Source organism: Hemitrygon akajei, chromosome 23 (genome assembly GCF_048418815.1).
Source record: "Hemitrygon akajei chromosome 23, sHemAka1.3, whole genome shotgun sequence".
In the NCBI taxonomy this organism is placed as follows: Eukaryota; Metazoa; Chordata; class Chondrichthyes; order Myliobatiformes; family Dasyatidae; genus Hemitrygon; species Hemitrygon akajei.
The window spans coordinates 22,906,063-22,928,361 of NC_133146.1; the positions used below are offsets into that span (position 1 = coordinate 22,906,063).

General features: G+C 37.9%; 1 protein-coding gene across 4 annotated transcripts in view; it reads right to left on the reverse strand.

Moving 5' to 3' along the window:
- Nucleotides 1-22,299, reverse strand: part of mypn (myopalladin) — a 254,646-nt gene that overhangs the window by 191,917 nt on the left and 40,430 nt on the right. Inside the window, exons 1-2 of one of the 4 annotated variants that reach the window (XM_073027203.1) lie at nt 21,327-21,513; nt 16,124-17,086 (exon numbers count right to left, since the gene is read on the reverse strand). In XM_073027203.1, coding sequence (XP_072883304.1) covers nt 16,124-17,085 — 962 coding nt within the window. In that variant the 5' untranslated portion in view covers nt 17,086; nt 21,327-21,513. Of the gene's footprint in view, nt 1-16,123; nt 17,087-20,546; nt 20,786-21,326; nt 21,514-22,299 lie in introns of those variants that run through there. The other 3 variants (XM_073027205.1, XM_073027202.1, XM_073027204.1) reach the window with 3 other exon arrangements.

Below are 22,299 nucleotides of genomic sequence, written 5' to 3' on the forward strand. Positions count from 1 at the left end.
ATATAAGTGTGGTATACAGTGTCAGTAATACAGGAATTGCCACTAACTAAATTAATACATCTTCTCTAAATTTCATTGTAACTAAAGTACAATCCAAATGTTTACAAGGTCTAGAACTGAAAAGGGAAGCTCTTTATTATCAGAGCTGTGGAGACACATAGTGGAGAGATGAATTAAATACCCTTTATGTAACATGACATGAAATTTGTTTTTGCTCATAGATGCAAAAATTATTTGCCAAATTATGAGAAATATTTGACCACAGCTCTAATATCTTCTCATAAAAACACTTTGCTCATTAGATAAGTAGCATACTGTGAATAAATAAGTATTTTTATTAAAGACCTGCTGCTTCTGAATTCTATTACACTACATTTAAGGCCAAAAGATTGTGTGCAATAAATAAGGTTCTATATGTTTAAAGCACTCACTCTGTGCTTTCCTCCATTCACTCTGCAAGGGAAGTTTAGGGTGTGAGGCAAATGATCTGAGGGGTATGTAAAGCAAGAGTTGGGTCAAAAGACTGCAGACATATCACTGAAAAAGTATGGATAAATCAACAAAGATCAGAGAGAGTAAACTGTGAAACTACTGAGAAAGACGCACGTGAAACTGGTCACATTTTTCAGGGCTCTTAGCAGATGGAATTTGAAGATGGAGTGGCAAAGATTGGTGCTGTATAAAATTGCTCCTAAATATGTACACAGTTTCACACTCTGCAGAATCTTGATGAGCCATGTACTCTTCCTACATTTTAGCCATTCCTAGTAACGTGGAAATGCTTAATGTTTAAGGTTAATTGTTACCATGAGATGGCACTAGATGGCACTGACTTTCCCCTGCTACCTTTCTTTGAGTGTTCTAATTTCAATGTTAAATAGAGTAGAGAGACTATACTCAGGTATTTCAATAAATCCAAATAAATTTATGTGTATTAGTTTCCACACATTCTTTAACTATTTCTTATCATACGTTTCAGTAGTATTAATATAGAATTTCAACAAGTTTCTAATCCAAATACCTATGTCCAAGGTTATTCCAACACAAAGCAAATAAGTCAATAGTTCTAAATCTGATTGTCTCTGCTATTAATGTTGACATTTTCCATTATGTTTGCTTTTTCTATTTCTCCCCCATTTGGGAAATGTCATGATTTTTAGATTGGTATGTTCTCCCTGAGACATCTCACAGGAACCCCAGACAGCTTGTGTAATTGTGAACTGGCCTTGCCCCTTTGCCAGTACTCTTCTGATTTCTACTTGTTTCTCCCCCTCTGCACTGAGATGGAAAATAATTCATGCTTTTGCATTTGTGGCTTTCCTTCCCATTCTGTTCCCTTACTGCTTTGCAACAATACTTAAATGCTTTAAAATGTCATTGTAATTTACTTCTCTTCTTCTGCTTAACTACATGAGCAGAACTGCATTTTCTGCTGGCTAACACAAAACTCCTGACCTTGAACAGTATTGAGGCTCTGCAGGATTTGGTACATTTTATCTCATCTAGGTCTATTTTTCTCAAGAGATATTTTTCCTCAACAATCCTTCATCCTAAATGTTGCATTCCATCTTGTACCATAAATTTCCCCAAACCCCTGTCACAATCAATATGTCCCTCAGATCGTAAAAGGTACATTCGGTAGACAATATTTCTCCCATCTGGTCACTGGAGGAATTATGCCTCCAAGTGCTCCTCACAATAGTCTCCACTTAAATCATTTAGTCAGATCAAAAACCCCAGACTCTGTCTCTCTTTACACTTATTAAATTGTGTTATCTCACAAAGAAGCACATTTGAGAATAATATAACTTGAGTGACAAAAAATGTAGTGAGAATACAGAGAGAGAAAACATTACAATAAAAGAGAAAAGAGGTTGAATCCTCAACAGAAAAATGGAGGTATTAGATGATCATCAATAGAGGCAAAACCTTCACATCAATAATGAGAAAAGTTAAGGCCCATAGACACATGAAAAATCACTACCTGCAGGTTCCTGTCCAAGTCACACACAGGGCTGATTTGGATTTATATTGCCGATACTTCATTTTTGCAGGTTTTAGATTCTGGTATTCCCAACTCTTTAGTGCTGTGGGAAGATCTTTACTACCATCTTCTCAAAGGCAGTTTGAGATGGGCAATAAAAAAACTGACAGATGAATTTTTAGATTTGAATATTTGCTCAATATTGCCTCAACGAATCAAGCTATTGAAGAATAATTTACACTTACTTGGCAAGTATTAAATGTAGTTAATTCTTTAACATAAAGGCAACCCAAAGTAAACTCCATTTGCTTTTTATTTTGGTGTGATTCCCTAAGCAGACACTCTTTGTAAGAGGTACCTCACATTGAAACTATAAATCAAGAAACTGCAGGCTCAGAGACAGAATTTTAAACATTTGAAGTGTATTTCTGTCTGTGGTTTTAGCTTAGTAGTGAAGCCATTTCCAGTATGATGTCAATCAACTTTACTCAAAGATTTTTATCCAAACTAATACATAACCAAAACTTGCAAGTGTTGTTATTCATCCACAGAAATATAGAAAACTACAAGATTTTGTTTTTCACAACAATAAAAGATAGATGTTTATGCATTGATGCTATCCTAGAAGTTGTATCAATGAAGGAGTTAATCCAGGCAAAAATAAATTTGTTCATAATAACTTCAACCAACTTAAAGTTCCCAACTAGTTTCTTGGGTTAGATTTCAACTTGCATTGAATTTCACTGTAATATGCACCCACTTTGCAGGGAAGTCATATTCCAGTATGGTAACAAGGAAGATGTAATTCGATTCGGATTTGGCTTTGAATTTTGCAACATCAGATTGTCTGTAAATGTAATTTGCAAGTAAACAAACCTGAACCCAAAATAGAAAAGAATAGAAAATCCTATCTGGGAAAGACAGGACTTTATTCCCTAGAATGTAGAAGATTAAGGAGAGATTTGATATAAGTATGCAAAATTTGGGTATGGAAGGCTATAATCTAGGTGTAGGTCAATGAGACTAGGCAGATTGGTTTGGCACAGTCTAGCTGGGCTGAAGGGCCTGTTTCTGTCCTGGAGTGTTCTATGACTCGTTGACAAATAGCTTCTGCCAGTCATGTGAAATACTGACATGAAGGGGTATTTCACCCTTTATTGTTTGATAACTGGCACCAGCCTACCCACCATCAAATACATATATATGGCAAGGGGCCAGTAACATCATGAAGAATTCCACCCACCCTGCTCATGAACTGTCTGTCCCACTCCCATCTTGGAAAAGGCTACATAGTATCCATGCCAAAACCACCAAACTCAAAAAGTTACTTTCCCCTAGCAGTAATAAGGCTGGTCAACACTACTCACTAACCTTCACCCCTCCACATCCCCCACCACCACTACTTTATCATTTCCTGTCAGAGTCACCTTATGAACAGTCACTCCTGTGCCTAGTGTCACTTTATAGTCACAAGAACATAAGGACATAAGAAATAGGAGCAGGAGTGGGCCATCCAGCCCATTGAACCTGCCCCGCCGTTCAATAAGATCATGGCTGATCTGTCCATAAACTACCTGCCTTTTCCCCATAACCCTTAATTCACCTATGTAAAAGTGTATCTAACTATATCTTAAATATATTTAGTAAAGAAGCCTCAACTGCTTCCCTGGGCAGAGAATTCCACAGATTCACCACTCTCTGGGAAAAACAGTTTCTCCTCATCTCCATCCCGAATCTTCTCCCCTGAATCTTGAGGCAACGGTCCCTAGTTCTAGTCTCACCTACCAATGGAAACAACTTTCCTACTTCTATCTTTTCTATCCATTTCAAAATGTTGTGTGTTTCTATAAGATCCCCTCTCATTCTTCTGAATTCCAGAGAGTATAGTCCCAGGCGATTCCATCTCGCCTCATAGGTTAACCCCTTCATCTCTGGAATCAACCTGGTGAACATCCTCTTCACTGCCTCCAAAGCCAGTATATTCTTCCTCAAGTATGGAGACCAGAACTGCACACAGTACTCCAGGTACCCTGTATGACCTCCCTGCTCTTGAATTCAATCCCTCTAGCAAGGAAGGCCAACATTCTGTTTGCCTTCTTAATAACCTGTTGTACCTGCAAGCCAACTTTTTGCGATTCATGTACAAGCACTCCCAAGTCCCTGTGCACAACAGCATGCTGCAATTTTTCACCATTTAAATAATAATCTGCTCTTCTATTACTCCTTCCAAAGTGGATGATCTCGCATTTACCAACGTTGTATTCCATCTGCCAGACCTTGGCCCACTCACTTAAGCTATCTATATCCCTCTGCAGACTCTCCAAATCCTCTATCCAATTAGCTTTTTCACTCAGTTTAGTGTCATCAGCAATTTTGCTATGCTACACTCAGTCCCCTCTTCCAAATCATCAATGTAAATGGTAAATAGCTATGTATACAAGCAATCTTATGTATTTATATACTTTTATGTTTTTATTATTGTGTTCTTTATCTTATTGTGTTTTTTGTGCTGCATTGGATCCAGATTAACAATTATTTTGTTCTCCTGTGCACTTGTGTACTGGAAATTACATTAAATAGTCTGGAATAAATTCCAAAAAATGTACTACCTCTATATGCACAAGAAGAATCAAAGCATAAATTTAAAATTTACACAAAGATTGGCGTAAACATGAAATTTGCCATATAATAGTTAACATAAAGCACACAAATTCTTCCAAAGTGGAATTTGGCCCACAAAGTTGTGCTGAATGTGTCCCTACCTTAGAAATTACTAGGCTTACCTATAGCCCTCTATTTTTCTAAGCTCCATGTACCTATCCAAAAGTCTCTTAAAAGACCCTATCGTATCCGCCTCCACCACCGTTGCTGGTAGCCCATTCCAAGCACTCACCACTCTCTGAATAAAAAAAAAGACTTACCCCTTACATCTCCTCTGCACCTTCTCCCCAGGACCTTAAACCTGTGTCCTCTTGTGGCAACCATTTTAGCCTTGGGAGTAGGTACAGAGGAGATATCAGGGGTAAGCCTCTGACTATCCACACGATCAATGCCTCTCATCATCTTATCCACCTCTATCAGGTCACCTCTCATCCTCCGTCACTCCAAGGAAAAAAGGCCGAGTTCACTCAACCTGTTCTCATAAGGCATGCTCCCCAATCCAGGCAACATCCTTGTAAATCTCCTCTGCACCCTTTCTATGGCTTCCACATCCTTCCTGTAATGAGGTGACCAGAACTGAGCACAGTACTCCAAGTGGGTCTGACCAGGGTCCTATATAGCTGCAACATTACCCCTCGGCTCCTAAATTCAATTCCATGATTGATGAAGGCCAATACACCATACACCTTCTTAGCCACAGGGTCAACCTGCGCAGCTGCTTTGAGCGTATAATGGACTCGGACCCCAAGATCCCTCTGATCCTCCACACTGCCAAGAGTCTTACCTTTAATATTATATTCTACAAAAAAGGGAAGACTATGTAAGATACTGAGAACTTAAATGCAGTGGAAAGTCTTAAAGCATTAAGAAAATGCAGGAGTGAAAGTTAAAAGGAAGTTTAGAAAAGTGAAGAAAGAGTATGTAAAATAATTAAAAAGTAAAGTCAAAGAAAATGGGTTATGCCTTATAAGTGCAAAAGGAAAAAGAGGAAACTGTGGAATGATATGGGTCTCATGTTCAATGGTGGTTGTGAGAAAATGGCATGGACTGTACGATGGGGACCTTTGATGATGGTGTTCTTCCTGAGGCTATTTCCAATGTTTTCTGTAGATAGTACCAATAGTGGTGAGTGATGTATCCATGATGTACTGCACTGAGTTAACTACCATCTGCAGCTTCTTATGTTTGAATTACCATACCAGACTATGATGCAGAAAGTTGTAGATAAGTACCTAATTAAATAATTTGCATCTATCTTCTCAAAAAGAGGGATAATTAAGATGTTGAGGTTAATGAGAAACAGTGTAAAATATTAAACAGTATAAAGACAGTTTAAAAAGATGTTACTAGATTGGTCTAGATATTACTTTTTCAATCAATAAGGACACAATGGGCAAAGTAGCTTCTTGTGACATAAATTTTAAAATGATTGTATGAATAAAAAATAGGAATAGTAAATGAGATACTAAAAGACAGTGCATGCTATTTCTTTTCATATCTATAGAATGCTTCAAAAATATTGGGATACTGTCAGGATTCTGGGAGAATTTGTCACAAAGCTAAAGGGATATAATTTTGCCAGATTGCTACAGTTCTGGAAATCAAGGATTGACTTTGCAAGAGATAAGAACACAGTCATTTACAAAGCAAATATTGTCAGTTGGGGCACAAGCGTATCACCTTGATACCAATAGCCTGAGCCACAAATTTGGGTACACCTGTACAGCTACTCATTAATGCAAATATATATTCAGCCAATCATGTGGCAGTAACTCAATACATTAAAAACAAGCAGACGTGGTCAAGAGGTTCAGTTGTTGTTCGGACCAGACATTGGAATGAGGAAGAAATGTGATGTAAGTGACTTTGACTGCCAGATGGTGGTTTGAGTGTCTCAGAATCTGCTGATCTCCTAGGATTTTCACATACAACAGCCTCTAGAGTTTACAGAGAATGATGCAAAAATCAATCATCCAGTGAACAAATCATAAGAAAACATGCAGATGCTGGAAATCTAGAGCAACACACACAAAATGTTGCAGTAACTCAGCACGTCAGGCAGCATCTACGGAAATGAATAAACAGTCCAGTGACTGGCAATTCTGTGAGCAAAAATGTCTTATTAATGAGACGGGTCAGAGGAGAATGGCCAGACTGGTTCAAGCTGACAAGAAGGTGACATTATCTCAAGTAACCACGCATTATAACAGTGGTGTGCAGAAGAACCTCTTTGAACACACATGTCAAACCTTGAAGTGGTTGAACTACAGCAGTAGAAAACCACACTGGGTTCCATTCCTCTACCTAATAAAGTGGAAACTGAGTGCTTAGGGAGAGCTTCAACAAAACCCCTACACTAAGGTTAAGCCTTTCAAAACTATAGGAATTTAATATATTTCTTTATTATATTGTCATTGTAAATCATTTTAAAGTTAATTTTAATGGTGGGAAGTTTTGCTTTGCACCAACAAATACTGATATTGAGCTGTGCTAATTTTTGTCTTCATTGTTGGTGGTTGATCATGTCCAAACCTACGATAAATAGTTGAATCCTTTAGACAGAATTGAGGAGTTTGTAGGATCTTACAGTGTCTAAGAATCATATGGGGCAGAATCAGGCCCTTGCTTAACTGTGTCCATTGTCATCATCAAGTACATGTCAAGGATAGTCCCCTTCTATGTATTTAAAGGGCTCTTCTAAATACATCTTAAATGTATTGAGTGCATCTGCCTCTGCCAACTGCTCCAGCGACGCATTTCAATTTTAACCACCTTCTGCGTAAAAGAATTCTTATAAATCTCCAACTGCTTACCTTATACTATTCTCCCTGGTTATAGACATCCCTGACTCTTAATTCAAAATTCAGTCAGAAGGCCCTTCAACCTTCTCCAGTCAAAGGAAAACAAAATCCAGCTAATCCAGTTTATCTCCGTAGCTGAAATGATTCATCCTAAGTGAGGAGAGAATTCAGAATTGGAAGTGCCATGGGATTTGAGGATCCTAGTGCCAGATTCTATTAAGGTAACTTGCAGGTTGAGTCTGTTGTAAGGAAGGCAATTGTAATATTGATATTCATTTCAAGAGGACCAGAATACAAAAGCAAGGATTTTTTGCTGGGGCTTTGTAAGGCAAGTATTCCACCTATTGTATATCAGTGATAATAACCTGCTTTTAATTCTGATTCTGATATGCTTGCACTGCTTCTAGTACTGGTAAATTTAGTTATGTCAGTCTCCATTTTCTCAATTGAACTGTTTCTTTTAAAATATCATAATTGAGCCCCAATACAGAACTCTGCAGGACACCTGTCATAGAGATTCATTCCCATTACCCCAATTCTGTCTCCTATTATTCAACCAACTTTGTAAAATGGGTGAACGCAGTCAATATATTTTTTAAATTATATAAGGTTAAATTTTTGCAAACGTATGACAGATTTTATTGCATGCCTTCTGTGAATCAACACAAATAACATTTACAGTTAAACTCTTTACAACATTTAATCAGATCCATTGGATATAATCTTTCTTTTAGAAATATTTGCAACTCACACAAAATGCTCAAAGAACTCAGCAGGCCAGGTAGCGTCTATGGAAAAGGGTATAGTCGATGGTTAGGGATGAGTCCCTTCAGCTGGACTGAAGAAATATTTGCTAGTTTTGATGGTGTTGAATAACTTTGTTCTTGTTATAGACTGACAATAGATCCTAGACCAGCATATTTATACTCCTCTGCTTACTCTTATTCACATATCTTAAATAGTGAAATAATTATGAAGTGGCAGTCCAGATTTTGTCCAAATTTTTATTCTAAGTGAATTAAATGATTCCCAGATTGAGGAAAATTTTCAGATTGTAGTTAGGAATCTCACCTAATCCCTTCAATAACCTTGGATCGAAACCATCTGGTCTGGGAATTTGTCATTTTTGGTACTATAATGTTCTCCACCATGTTATTTGTCTTATCTTAACTTTATGATTTCCTGTCTAATTCAAAATTAGTTTCTTTCAAACACTGGTATAAATAATTATTACACAGTTTCACTGCTTCTTCATTCTCAATCATAAAATGAAATATCTGTTTTGATGTGTAATGTTGTTACGATGTTCCTAACCAACTTGCTTTCCAAGACTGTGTTAATTTTGATGTTTCTTGTAATTTCTTCTCATATTCCTTTTGTTGTAGCTCTTATTATACATAGTTGTTTTCTTTTGTGCTCCTTGTATTTCTGACAGTTACCAGTACTCACTATATTTTGTAGTTCATATGCTTTCTTTTCCTGTTTGTTATATGTTGTCTATATTTGGGTATGAGGAAGGGGTGCAAATAGAGATATTCTCTCTTTGGTGTATAAAATACTTATGTATCATATTGTAAACCTCTAGCAATTCAGAATATTAATACCATAAGACTTGGCCCATTGAGTCAGCTTCATCATTCAATCATGACTGATTTTTTTCAACACCATTTTCGAACCTTTTCCCTGTAACCATCTCCTTATCTATCAAGAATCTTTCAGTCTATGCCAAATGTCCCCAATGACTTGGCCTCCACAATCCTTTATGGCAATAAGGCAACCCTCTGGGATTTCTTCTGCTGTTATAGTCATTAACACATTTACTCAATAAGTCTGCACTTTGCTAAGTTGCAGTCCGTTTTTTTCAAAGTTTTGAATCGTAATGGGTTTTCCATTATTCGATATAATGAAATGTTCATGGGCCATTGAGCAAATAACTAATCAGGGTTAACACAGATATGACCTACCTGTTTGTTGTATATGGATTTATTCCTTCAAAATTTTGTCCAGAGTATGACAAAGAAATTAACCCCTTTAAATCAACCTTCAGCAAAGTCAAAATCTTCCTGTAAAACCACATTCACATTTCTAAATACTTGTTTAATCTCTGCATTTGTACATTCTACCACCTAACAGCAAGTATCAGTGAACCTAACTTCAATTCCAACTAGGAGTCTTAACTTCTTTACAAAGTATCTCCTGAATGCTTATCTTTCACCAATATGACGTGCATAGAAGACAGAGAGTAGTGGTCAATGGAATTAATCTAGCTGGAGGTCACTACTGGTGTAGTTCTGCAGGGATCTGTACTGGAACCTTTGCTGTTTATGATACTTATACGTATATAAGTTACCTGATGAAAACATGGATGGGTGGGTTAGTAAGTTTGCAGATTGATGGCATTATGCATAGTGTAGAACATTGTCAGAGGATATAGCAAGTTATAGATCAGTTGCAGATATGGGTGGTGAAATAGCATGTAGATCTTAATTGCATCAAATGCAAAACATTGCACTTTGGGAAATCAAATGAAAGGGGAAAGTACACAGTAATGGCAGGATTCTTAACAACTTTTTTGTACAGAGGAATCTTGGGATCCAAGCCTAAAGCACCCTGAATGTGGCTACTCAAGTTGATAGGGTAGTAATGAAAGTATATAGCACGGTTATTTTTATTGGTCAAGGAACGAAATTCAAAATTCAGGAAGTTACGATGCAACTTAGTAAAATTCTGGTGACGCCACATCTGGAGTTTAAATTCAGTTCTGGTCATCCCATTATAAGAAGTAATTGAAAGCTTTGGAATGTGCTGCTAGAGTGGTAACGGAAGCAAATATGATAGATATATTTATGAGCCCCTTTGATATGTACATAAATGTTTAGAGAATGGAGGGATATAGACATTGTGTAGGCAGAAGGGATTAGTTTAGTTAGGCATTTAATTACTAATCTAATTAGTTTGGCATAACAAAGTGGACCAAGGTATCTGTTCCTGTACTGTATTGTTCTAGGTATCTTCTCTGTTATTCTCTATTATTAACTACTCTTTTGATTTCAAGCTTAAGCAGGAACACTACTTCTCCCACATATTAATTTTCCTTTTATTCCCTGTTATCTATATAATCCAGGTGTACGTATTTAATTTGCAGTTCCAAAGGTTCTGCAGTTATCTCAGGAATGATTACGTTGTCATGTCCTCCATCCTGTTCTTGCACTAGCAATTCAGTGTGCACTTCACATAAAACTGATATTCATGGAACCAAAAACAAATTTTGAAATTAGCTGAATAGAAACCTGTACACCTGCTTGTTAATGCAAATATCTGATCAGCTAATCAAGTAGCAGCAAGTCAATGCATAAATGCATGCAGACATAGTCAAGAGGTTCTGTTTGTGTAGATCAACATGAAAAAGGGGAAGAAATGTGATCTAAGTGAGTTTGACCATGGAATGATAGTGGTGTCAGATGGTGTGGTTTGAGCTTCTCAGAAACTGCTGATCTCCTAGGACTTTCATGCACGACAGTCTCTAGAGTTTACAGACAATGATGTGAGAAACAACTAACATACGGTGAGTGGCAGTTCTGTGGCCAAAAGCACCTTGTTAATGAGAGAGGTTAAAGGAGAATGGCCAGACTGGTTCAAGCTGACAAGAAAGCAACAGTACTTTAAATAACCAAGCATTGCAGAAGGGCATCTCGGAATGCACAACACATCAAACCTTGAAGCAGATGGCGACTGCAGCAAAAGACCACATTGGCCTCCACTACCTAATAAAGTGGCCACTAAGTGTATACTGAATTAAGACCAATGCTCACTGCTCTGTGGGGTTTGCTTGACTCTGTGCTGGACTAGTACTGTGGTGTGCAACTAGTGGTCTTCTAAATTGGCTGCAGTGATGCCTGGCATTGTGAAATTCAATTCTGAATATTGTTTGCTTGCTTTCTTGTTTGCTCTCTCTGCACATTGGGCATTTGATGGGCTTCTTTTGTTTTTAATGGGTTCTATTGGGGTTCTTTGTTTTGTGGCTGCCTGTAAGGAGATGATTCTCAAGGTTGTATAAAGTATACATACTTTGATAATAAAATGCACTTTGAACTTTGACTTAAAAAACATAAGACCATAATTCTTGTAATTCATCTCTTCGCACATGTTGGAATAAACCCCATCTGCCAATGCTCTGTACTACCTTCCATCTAATTAGTATCATGCTTTGAACAACCTTCCTTGCTATCCACAACACCACCAACTTTTCTTTCATCTGCAAATTTACTGATTGTACCTCCTACACTGACATGCATGTTATTAATAATCATCACAAACAGGGGTCCCAGCATCAGTCCCTGAGATACTTCATTAGTCACAAATTTCCCATTTGATTCTATAACAAAAACCAAAATCATCTATTGTACAATCCATTACTTCAGCTAGCAGCAGGAATCCACAATAATGGATGTGATAAGACATACAACAATCCATGGTATTGTTACAAACTACTTAAGCTAATGACACCTGATCCCTTCTGCCTACACATAGAGTTTTAGAGTAAAAGAGTAATATAACACAGAAACAAGCCTTTCTGCCCAGTTCATCCATGCCAACCATTGTGCCCACCAAGCTAATCTATGGCCTATTTCCCTTGATTCTCTGCATATTTAAATGCACAACTAAAAGCCACTTAAAAAATCTGTGTTTGCCCCCTCCACCCACTCTGTAAAAAAAACTTGCCCTGCACATCTCCTTTGAACTTTTCCCCCACTCATCTTAAATACAAGCACCTTGCTTTTAGACATTTCTGTTAATATCCTTCAGTAACCTTCTACACCATCCGCAATGCCACCAATCCTTGTGTTGTCTGCAAACTTACTAACCCATTGATGTTTTCATCTAGGTCATTTATATACATTATATCATTATGAGAAGAGGTCCCATTATGGGTCCCTGCAAAACAACACTAGTCATGGACTTCCATCTAGGATAACTCCCATTGACTGCTATATTCGGTCTTCTATAGGTGAGCTAATTCTGAACTCATCTGGCTAAATCACCATTGATCCCATGTATCTTAATCTTCCATATAAACTTACAATGAGGGATTTTGTGAAACACCTTACTAAAATCCAGGTAGACAACATCCACAGCTCTACCTTAAACAATCACCTTCATCACTTCTCCAAAAAAATCAATAAAGTTAGTAGACATGACCTGTTCCAACAAAGCCATGTTGGATGTCCTTAATTAGACCATGTTTTTCAAATTGGTCATAAATTCCACCTCAAAGAATCCTCTCCAATACTTGTCGACCACATATAAATTCACTTGTCCATAATTTCCAGGATTATCACTATTTTTCTTTATTGAACAAAGGAAGAACATCAGTCACTCATCAGTACTCCGGAGCCTCACCTGAGGCTAGAGAAGAAATAAATATCTTGGTCAAGGCCCAGGTAGTTTCATTTCTTGCCTCTCGTAAAAACCTGTAATATAACCCATTAGGTCAAAGGTCTTGCCCCACCTCAACATCCTTCAAAATACTCAACACTTCGTTTTTTATCTTAAAAACCCTGGCAATACTATCATGGTCTATCCTATTCTTCACACTAATATCCAGACACTTACAATAGAATACGAATGAGCAGAATCAGTCTAGATTAGTGAAAGGGCAATTGTGTTTGCCAAATCTATAAGATTTCCTTCTAGTGGAGTTGACGAGGGAGAAACCAATGACTGGCCAGTATCTGGATATTCAAAGATTTTCAATAAGGTCCCATATAGGAGATTAATGAAAAAAAGCACACAAAATTTGGGGGTAATACACCAACATGAATTGAGAGTTAGTCAACAGATAGAAAACAAAGAAGGAGGCCTTCTCAGGTAGGCAGGTTGTGATCAGTGAGGCACCACAGGGATAAGCATTCATTTCAAGAAGACTGGAATGTAAAAGCATGGATGTAATGCTAAAGGAGGGGTTGCCCACCTGAAGGCAATGGACCTCTTATTTAATGGCATTGGCCCATGGTATATAAAAAAAGGTTACGAACCCCTGTGCTCAGGCCGCTCATGGAGAATTGTGAGCAACTTTGGGTCCCTTATCTAAAAAGGGATGTGCTGGCATCGGAGAGAGCACAGAGGAGGTTTATGGGAATGATTCCGGGAACGAAAGGGTTAACATATGAGTGCATTGGATGGTGTTGAGCCTGTACTCGCTGGAATTTAAAAAAGTGAGAAGGGACTGCATTGAAACTTATTGAGTATTGAAAGGCCTATATACAATGAATGTGGAGAGGATGTGGAAGAGCCTAGAATCAGAGGACACAGCCTCAGAATACAAGGAATTTCCTTTTGAACAGAGATGAGCAAGAACTTCTTGAGCCAGAGTATGGTAAATGCATAGAATTCATTGCCACAGGTGGCTGTGGAGGCGAAGGGTATTTTTAAAGCGTAGGTTAATAGGGTCTTGATTAGTAAGAGTGCCAAAGGTTACAGGGAGAAGACAGGAGAATAGGGTTGAGAAGGATAATAAATCAACCATAATCAAATAGTAGAGCAGTCCTGATGGGCCATACGGCCTAATTCTGCTCCTCTGTCTTATGGTCTTATGTATAAGTGTTTGTGCTCCAACCATTCACAATCTATATTAACGATGTGGCTAAAGGGACCAAATGGAATTTTTCCAAGTTTGCTGATGATATAAAACTATTAGAAATACGAATAGTGATAAGAATGCAAGAAGGTTTCAAGAGGATATATATTTATCCTCACTGAACAGACAACACTGCATATGGAGTTCAATATGGAAAATTGTAAGTTAGAAATATTACAGATATTTCATCTTCTTAAAATGGTGAAAAGTTGAGAAATATCATATGTAAGTTAATAAAAGGTAACACAGAGGTGCAGCAGGCAAAATGGTATGTTGGCCTTCATTAAAGAGAAGCATAAGATTAAAATTTCTTATAATTTGCGTACAGTTTTGTACAATGTACAATCCCCTTAGTGAAAAAGAATATACTTGTTCTAAAAGAATTGTAGCACCAGCTTGTTTGCAAGGAAGACAATTCTTTTATACAATGAGATACTGAGTGGGCTACACGTCTATTCTTTAGGGTTTAGTAGAATGAGATGTAATCTCCCCGAAACTTCTTAGGGGGCTGGTGAGGGTAAATGCATGGAGAATGACCGCCCTGGCTAAGAAGGTTAGAATTAAAGTTCACTGTCTCAAACTAAAAGGCATAGTTCTTTTAGAACTGAAGTAAAAATATATTTCTTTATAGGTGGTGAATCTTTGGAATTTCCAGAGTACTGTATTATGCATTCAAAACGTAATCAATCCTTGAAGATGGCAGTCAGGTACAGAAGTCATATGAGATACTTACCTTCACTAACCTGGGCATAGAATACAAGAGGAGAAAGGTCTTGGTACAGCTTTCTAAAATGCCGGTTAGCCACAAATGGAATATTGTTCATAGTTCTGGTTGGATCACTATAGGAAGGATATGATTGCAATGGAGTGGTTGAAGGAAAGATTCACCAGGATGTTGCCTGGAATGAATGTTTCAGTTGTGAGGGAAGATTGGATGAACCAGGTTTGTTTATTATAGGATGCAGAGACAGCACTTAACAGAAGTACAGTATGTTCTCACCTACACATTTTTAAAACTAGGATAATTCCTCTCATTTGATGACGATGGCAGAATAGAGGAAATAGTAGCCAGAAGGACGTAATGAATTCAGCAATATCCAGACAACATGAAATTAATGCCTGATAAATTATGTTAAATTTACATAACGTAAGTGATAAATAATGAGCATCTCCAACAAGAGAAAGTCTAAGGACGCACCTTTGTTAATCAGTGGCATTACCATCACTAAGTCTTCCACAACTGGCTAGAAATGCTACTGAATAAACCACATAAATATTGTGACCACAAGAATCAGCAGTTAAGAATTTGGATTTCCTATAGTTGATAACCTACCTCCTGACTCAGCAAAGCTTTTGCGGCATTTATAAGACACTAATCAGCAGTAAGATAGAATACTCTCCAAGTATCTGGATGATTGAAGCTGCAATGAACATATCATCTGACACAAAGCTAACCACTTGACTGGTGTTCCACCTATCATCCTAACTATTCAATCCCTCACCATCAATGTACCACGGCAGCAGTTTGTCTTACCCATTAAAGTGCACTGCAGTAACTTCCATAGACTACATTGATGCCCATCTCATAAACGTACAATTCTCTCACCAACAAAGAGGTTGGTAGTAGGTGATTGGGAACACCACCGCTTGCAGGTTCTCCTTCAAATCAGAAACCATTCTGACTTCAGAGAGTCACACAAACTTATGGCACACTAGGGTCCATAAATATTAGTATCTAACCCCAGCAATATCACATATGTACTATCCAACATCTCTCTCTAGATGCAATTGACTTCATAAAATAAACTACTTTATAAAGTTCATGAGTAGGTTCCAACATAATTCACATGTATAGAACAGATTCACTCTTTAAACAGCTTGCACAAGCTCTCCAGCTGCAACTCAGGCTGGAATTAAGCTCAGAAATTCAAATTCATGAGCATTTAATTTTATGGTCATAAAATTATTCACAGAACACACTGGAACCTTTTGACAAACCAAACTGCAAGCTTTAAAAAGACAAAAATATGGGACAGTTACCTCACTTCTGGTTTTGGTAATCCAGTCACAATGCATTCAAGTTGAATTCTGCTTCCCTCTGCTGCCTCTCTGCTCTTCAGCCGCTGAGTGAACCGTGGTGGATCTCCTTTGGTATCTTCAACAGATAAAGGCTTTGACTGAACCTCATTGTTTTCAGCTTTTATTGTTATATTTTCAACAGATGCAGATGAAACTAGAGCCTCTTCTGTTTCTTCAGATTCTTCCTCTGGTTCACTTTCATTGTACACCTGTGTAGAAAATGGAGCGTGTGCCCTCTCTCTCTCATCAACAGACCAGTTTGAATGTTGACTTTGTGAACGAGATTTTGCCTGTGCCCTGCTTCGAGAGCTTTTGCAGGCTCTAGGTTTAAGTCGTTTTGAACTATTTGTTTTAAAGAGTGAAGATAACTCCTCAATGAAATCTGCAGCTTTACTTAAGTAATCTTTTTTAGACTCTGTTTCACTGCAGTAAGGCGTACGCTTTGGCTGTTTTCTTAATTGTTTGCAATTTTCTTTTGAGCTGCTGGGGCTTCTGATGAAATTTCCATGCTGATACGATATGTTATTTGATTTCTCTGGGACAGTTGAGGAACTTGTAGATTCTAAAACCTTTTTGTTCCCAGGTGGTTTCCAAATGTCAGACAAATCATTGTTGGGGCAGTTTAAATTGATCTGCTTTTCATCTTTATTTACTTCATGTGAACACAAGGCAATAGCTTGCTGAGCCAAGTTTACACTTTTGTCTAATTCTTCCTGGCTCAAAAACGCAGACAAATCAGGGGATTCGTCCTGACCATCTAAATCCTGGGAACCCCCAGATTTACTGCCATAATGAAAATGTTCTGAGATACCTTCTAATCGGCTTTTCTCTCCATGCTCTTGTTGTATTCGGACTTCAGCTAAATAGCTCTCCCTCAGAAGCTGAGTTATGGATGTGGAGGCTTCACAGTTATCTTCTTGCATTCTATCATGAATAAGAAAAATCCAAGTTACACGTTCAGCTTCTGTCTGAATAATTGAATCTTGCTAAGTGAAGCAGAAACTCTTTAAATCTGTGCTATTTTTATAAAGGAGTGTGCGGGAGGTCCTTGACACATATGTACTAGTCTTTTTTTTGGATTTCTTTATCATTAACCTAATGGTTCATTCATGGATTAACTTGAGGTGAGGTGGAATCTTACTAAGCAGTCTTGCTATGAATTTCACTGAAATATCGCAAGCAAAACCTCAGTTGAGAACAACACACACAGAGAGCAGGTTGCAAAAGACAATGTGAATGCAATCTTTACCATAATCATGGAGACAGTTAACATTTCCTAATAATTGCAAATGCAAATATGTCAACAGCAGACTGTCAAATTGAGTGATGAAGAATTAAACTCAGTCATTTAAGTCACTTAAAATTTTGTCTGTTCTTGTCATCCTTGCAAATAGAGCAGAATACAGGCCTATCTATATCGAGGTCACAGACTCACTTTGCAAGCTGCATTATTATTGCTGTAATTGAGTTAAGCAATCACATCTAAAATAGTGAATCAGGTGTAAAATTCTTATAAGCCCATCAGGTGTACATTATGATATAACTGTATGTGTAAGACAGGCATGGTGAGCTCATGAAATCTTCAACTCTGTCCTGAGCAGGTCCTTGCCCATCATTAAGCTATTTCCTGGATACTATCTGCACCAGGTTCTTTCTGCTCACTAGTACCAGGTCTCTTATGACATCAGATCATCTATCTTTTTCTCAAATTCAGGGGCGAGCAGGCAATTTCTATATTGCTGTGTGTAAGCAACAGTTCTTCAGTAGTGGCTCCTAGTAAGTAAATAACATTATCTGCCAGTCAAATTGTGTGATCAGCTGTACATAATTCCAAGCCATTAAAAATGCCCAGGCTGTGAAACGATGATGCTGTATAGTTTCATTGCCATTTTAAGGCTCAACAAATTCACCATAAGGTAAAACCAACCCTCCAAAATCACCTGATAAAAATAAATTGCTTGGAGCTAGAAATGGGGGCAATCCTCGGCTAGCAAAAGTTCTTTGTGATTTTATGTCACTGTAATGGTAAGATGGGGAAAGAAAACAAAGAACTTCCCTCCTTACCTATTCAGAACTTGGGACAGAAAGTAAACAGATACTAAAGCAACACATTTGAACTGGCATCCATGTTGCTGTGTAGATTCCCGTTCTGAGTCTTTTTTAAACATTGGCAGCAAGGGATTATACACTCATTCTTTTTACTGCATTCACTGTCATTTCCTAAGTAATATGTCTAAATATCCTTGCTTCAGGTATCATACTGATTTGCATAAATTTCATTTTTGGTCAGTTGCTTTCAAGTTTTTAAATAAGTGATTTAATCATGCAGCATTTGCAATATGTTTTAAGTGCAGTCACTCACTCTTCAAATGGGCAACACTCTGGTACAGCTAATAGAGCCACTGCCTCACAGTACCGAAGTCCTGACTTCACACAGGTTGCTGTGTGGAATGTGCATTTTCTCTTTCAAACTGTGTGGGTTTCATTAAAGTGATCCAATTTTGTCCCATATCCAAGGACATGTTAATTAGCTACTACAAGTTGCCTCTAACTGTTTTAGTGAGTGGTGGAATTTAGGGGAGATGATGGAAAACAAGGAGAATAAAAGTATGACTAATGTAGTATTTTTGTGAATGGGTGGGTTGAAGACAGGCATGGATTTGATGGGTCAAAGGGCCTGTTTCCATAGTCTATGACCCTACAACTCAAATTGATCAGAACTATACACCATTGCACTCTGTAATCTTATAGCCAGCAAATTCCTTGTTCTAGTGTTGTTATCAAACAAAAGATCATTGTTGCTTTGATGAAGAATGCAGAAGAGCAGCATAGGGTATATATAAAAATCAGGTGCTAACTTGATGAAACTGCCACACAGAATTACATCCCACAGGGTCAAGTGAAAGTTCTGCAAACCTCTGCAGTAGTGAAGAGTGGTGGACAATTAAATACGTAACAGGATTAGGTAGCTCTAAGAACATCTCCACTTTCACCAAAAGGAACATGAAAGAGGTACAGACTAGGCTAAAGTATATCCAGCCAGAAGTGTCATGTGGATGATTCAATTTTGCTTGTTCTAAGATCACCACTGTAACATCTGATCATTGGAAATGGCTGACAGCGATGGACGTTTTTCATACAATGTGGAAAAGTGACAAGATAAGTCCTTATCATAAAAATCTTGATGAATCTAATTTAGCTAACTGCCACCAAAACATCAGAGATTAAGGGAGCTAAGGCTTTACTCTCTGGAGAGAAGGAGGATGAGAGGAGACATGATAGAGGTATACAAAATATTAAGAGGAATAGACAGAGTGGACAGCCAGCAACTCTTCCTCTGGGCACCACTGCTCAATATAAGAGGACATGGCTTTAAGGTAAGGGGAGGAAAGTTCAAGGGGGATATTAGAGGAAGGTTTTTTACTCAGAGAGTGGCTGGTGCGTGGAATGCACTGCCTGAGTCAGTGGTGGAGACACACTAGTGAAATTTAAGAGACTGCTAGACGGGTATATGGAGGAATTTAAGGTAGAAGGTTATATGGGAGGCAGGGTTTAAGGGTCAGCACAACATTGTGGGCCAAATGGCCTGTACTGTGCTGTATTGTTCTATGTTCTAAAACAGTTATTTTTCAGTCATTCACAAACTGAAGGACTATACAGTATCATCAGCAGTGTTTTCAAGCTGTATTTATTCTCCACTAACTTGTTTATTGATGCCCAGTTTGGGTATCAAGTATAACTCCAAATCTCATCATAGCCTTGGTCCTAATATGAACCAAGTGGAATTCTAGATTAAAAATGAGAGCAACTATCCTTGATATCATGGCAACATTTGAGAAATGTAGCATTGAGGTTCACTGGCAAAAATCAAGTCAAAGGGCCTCAAGGAGAAAACACTCCATTTGTTAGAATCACACCTTTCACAAAGTAAGATCACTGTCATTATTGAGACTTAATTATCCCAACCCCAGAATATCACTGCAGGAGTTCATGGCAACAGTATTGTTGGCTTATCTTTAGCTGGTTCATTGATTTTCCTTCTAATATATCAAAAATGAACTGCTAATGATTGCACTGTGTTCAATTCCACTCACAACTGTTTAACAATTAAAGCAGTTCATGATAGTAAGAAACAAAACTCAAACATTCAAATGTAGGCTAATAAATGGCAAACAACGTTCAGATCACAGGAAAACAGGCAATACCATTTTTAACAAAGTTTAATCAGTTCCTAGTGATACTCATATACATTACTATTTTTAAATCCCCCACTAACAACATATTTGTAAAAATGGGGGTTCCTAGGAACACAACAAGAATGGCCACGAAATACTGTGCTACAGAAACAGCTTAAAGCCTGGGTATCCTGTTGTAGGAAACTCACCTCCTGATACCCCAAAGCCTTTCCACCATCTACAAAGAGCATTTGGGAAATACAAAAGCATATTCTTCACTTGCATACAGCTCCAATAACACCCAAGAAGCTCAACATCATCAGGACACCTCAGGTTAAGGCCATAAAATCTGCAGATAGACTCCCAGTCAATGCTCCTAGTGCATAGATCTCTGAGCTGACCACATGTTACTGACACTCAAATCCTAGAGAACTGCAGAGGAAACATTGCCTTTCCAACAGAGCTCTTTCTGCAGCTGTTGTGTATGTAAATTCTGTGAGCAAATACCCTAAGCACTCATCTAATAATAGTCTGTGATATCATTTTACTACACAAAAATCAAAGCAGTATCTGATTCATCTTAAAATTGTTTCAAATACTGATATAGTGACAAAAATACATTGAATTTTAGACATGGCTCTTAAAATGTACTGGGTAATGAGATTTTTCTATAAAAACCATGATGTCACTGATATCTAAGGCATGTGTGACAGAACGCAAAACAACAAGAGCTTTAGTCGCTTAACAAGATAAAAATATATCCTCTAACAAGTGCTGAGTTCAAGTCCAAACAATATCCAAATGCAAAGTTTAAATAAGATTTCCAGCACTAGAGTCTAATTCTTGAGTCTTAAGCAGAAGCAATGTGGCCTAACAAATGTTATTCACTATGTGAACTATAATTCAAAGAGCAAATTACTTTCAATTCTACATTGACCTTTATAAATCATTAAAGACATCAGTTCTGCATGAAGCCAATAACACAATACCTTCTGGCCGAGTGGATGATATGATCTGAAAATCTAGTAGTGGAAGTTACCCTGTAGAAGTTGGAGATGAAAGGTGGGCAGCACTGCAATCCTGCAGGCCCCTGGGACAAGAGAAACTAACAGTCCGGAGGTTGTTACAGAGTTAACCTTGACGTTGATGAGATAGTGGGAAGCAGCACTGGGTAACCTGTCACCACAGTACCAGTTACATTTGTCAGCATACTGAGTCTGAAGATATTTTAGGGAGGTCATACCACGTGTCTGGCAAATATCATACCTCATTGGATAGAAGGGTATGCATAAAGTATAGCAACACCTTTTGAATAGCTGAAACTCTAATATTTCCTTGGTGGATATTCCAGAAATCTTGATTCACTGGTCAGTATTGATCCTCCATGAGAGTGGGAGTGCATTATTTCATGGCTGTTTACTTGCCTGCAGAAATTAAGTCCAAAAATTAGATTTAAAACAATAATTTTATTATGAAAGTATAGGTGAAATAAGGAAGTATGTTTCATTATATTCCCCAATGGCTGTTTAACAAGTGGGTTACAGCTAAAAATAGGGATGACATGTCAATAATTTTAATGGCAAAGATTAGTATGCTGATTTAATCACAATCATATAGCACAAAACCAGGCTCCTCAGCCCACCATGTTCATGCCAACCATCAAGTATCTATCAACACTAATCCCATTACTAGTATTTGCTCTATAGTCTGCTGTATCCCGGCAATTTATGTGCTCATCCACATACGTCCTAAATGTCGTGAGAGTGCATGCTTCCATCAGCCACTCAAGCCCTATGTTCAAAATCCCAAACACCTTTTTACCTCCTACCCCCGTCCCTAAGCTTCTGCCCTCTAGTTTTAGACATATATTCTATAAGGAAGAACATCCTATTATCTATTGTATCTATGCCCTTCATAATTTTGAAATCCTCACCTCCTCCATTCTAAGAGAAACAAACCTAG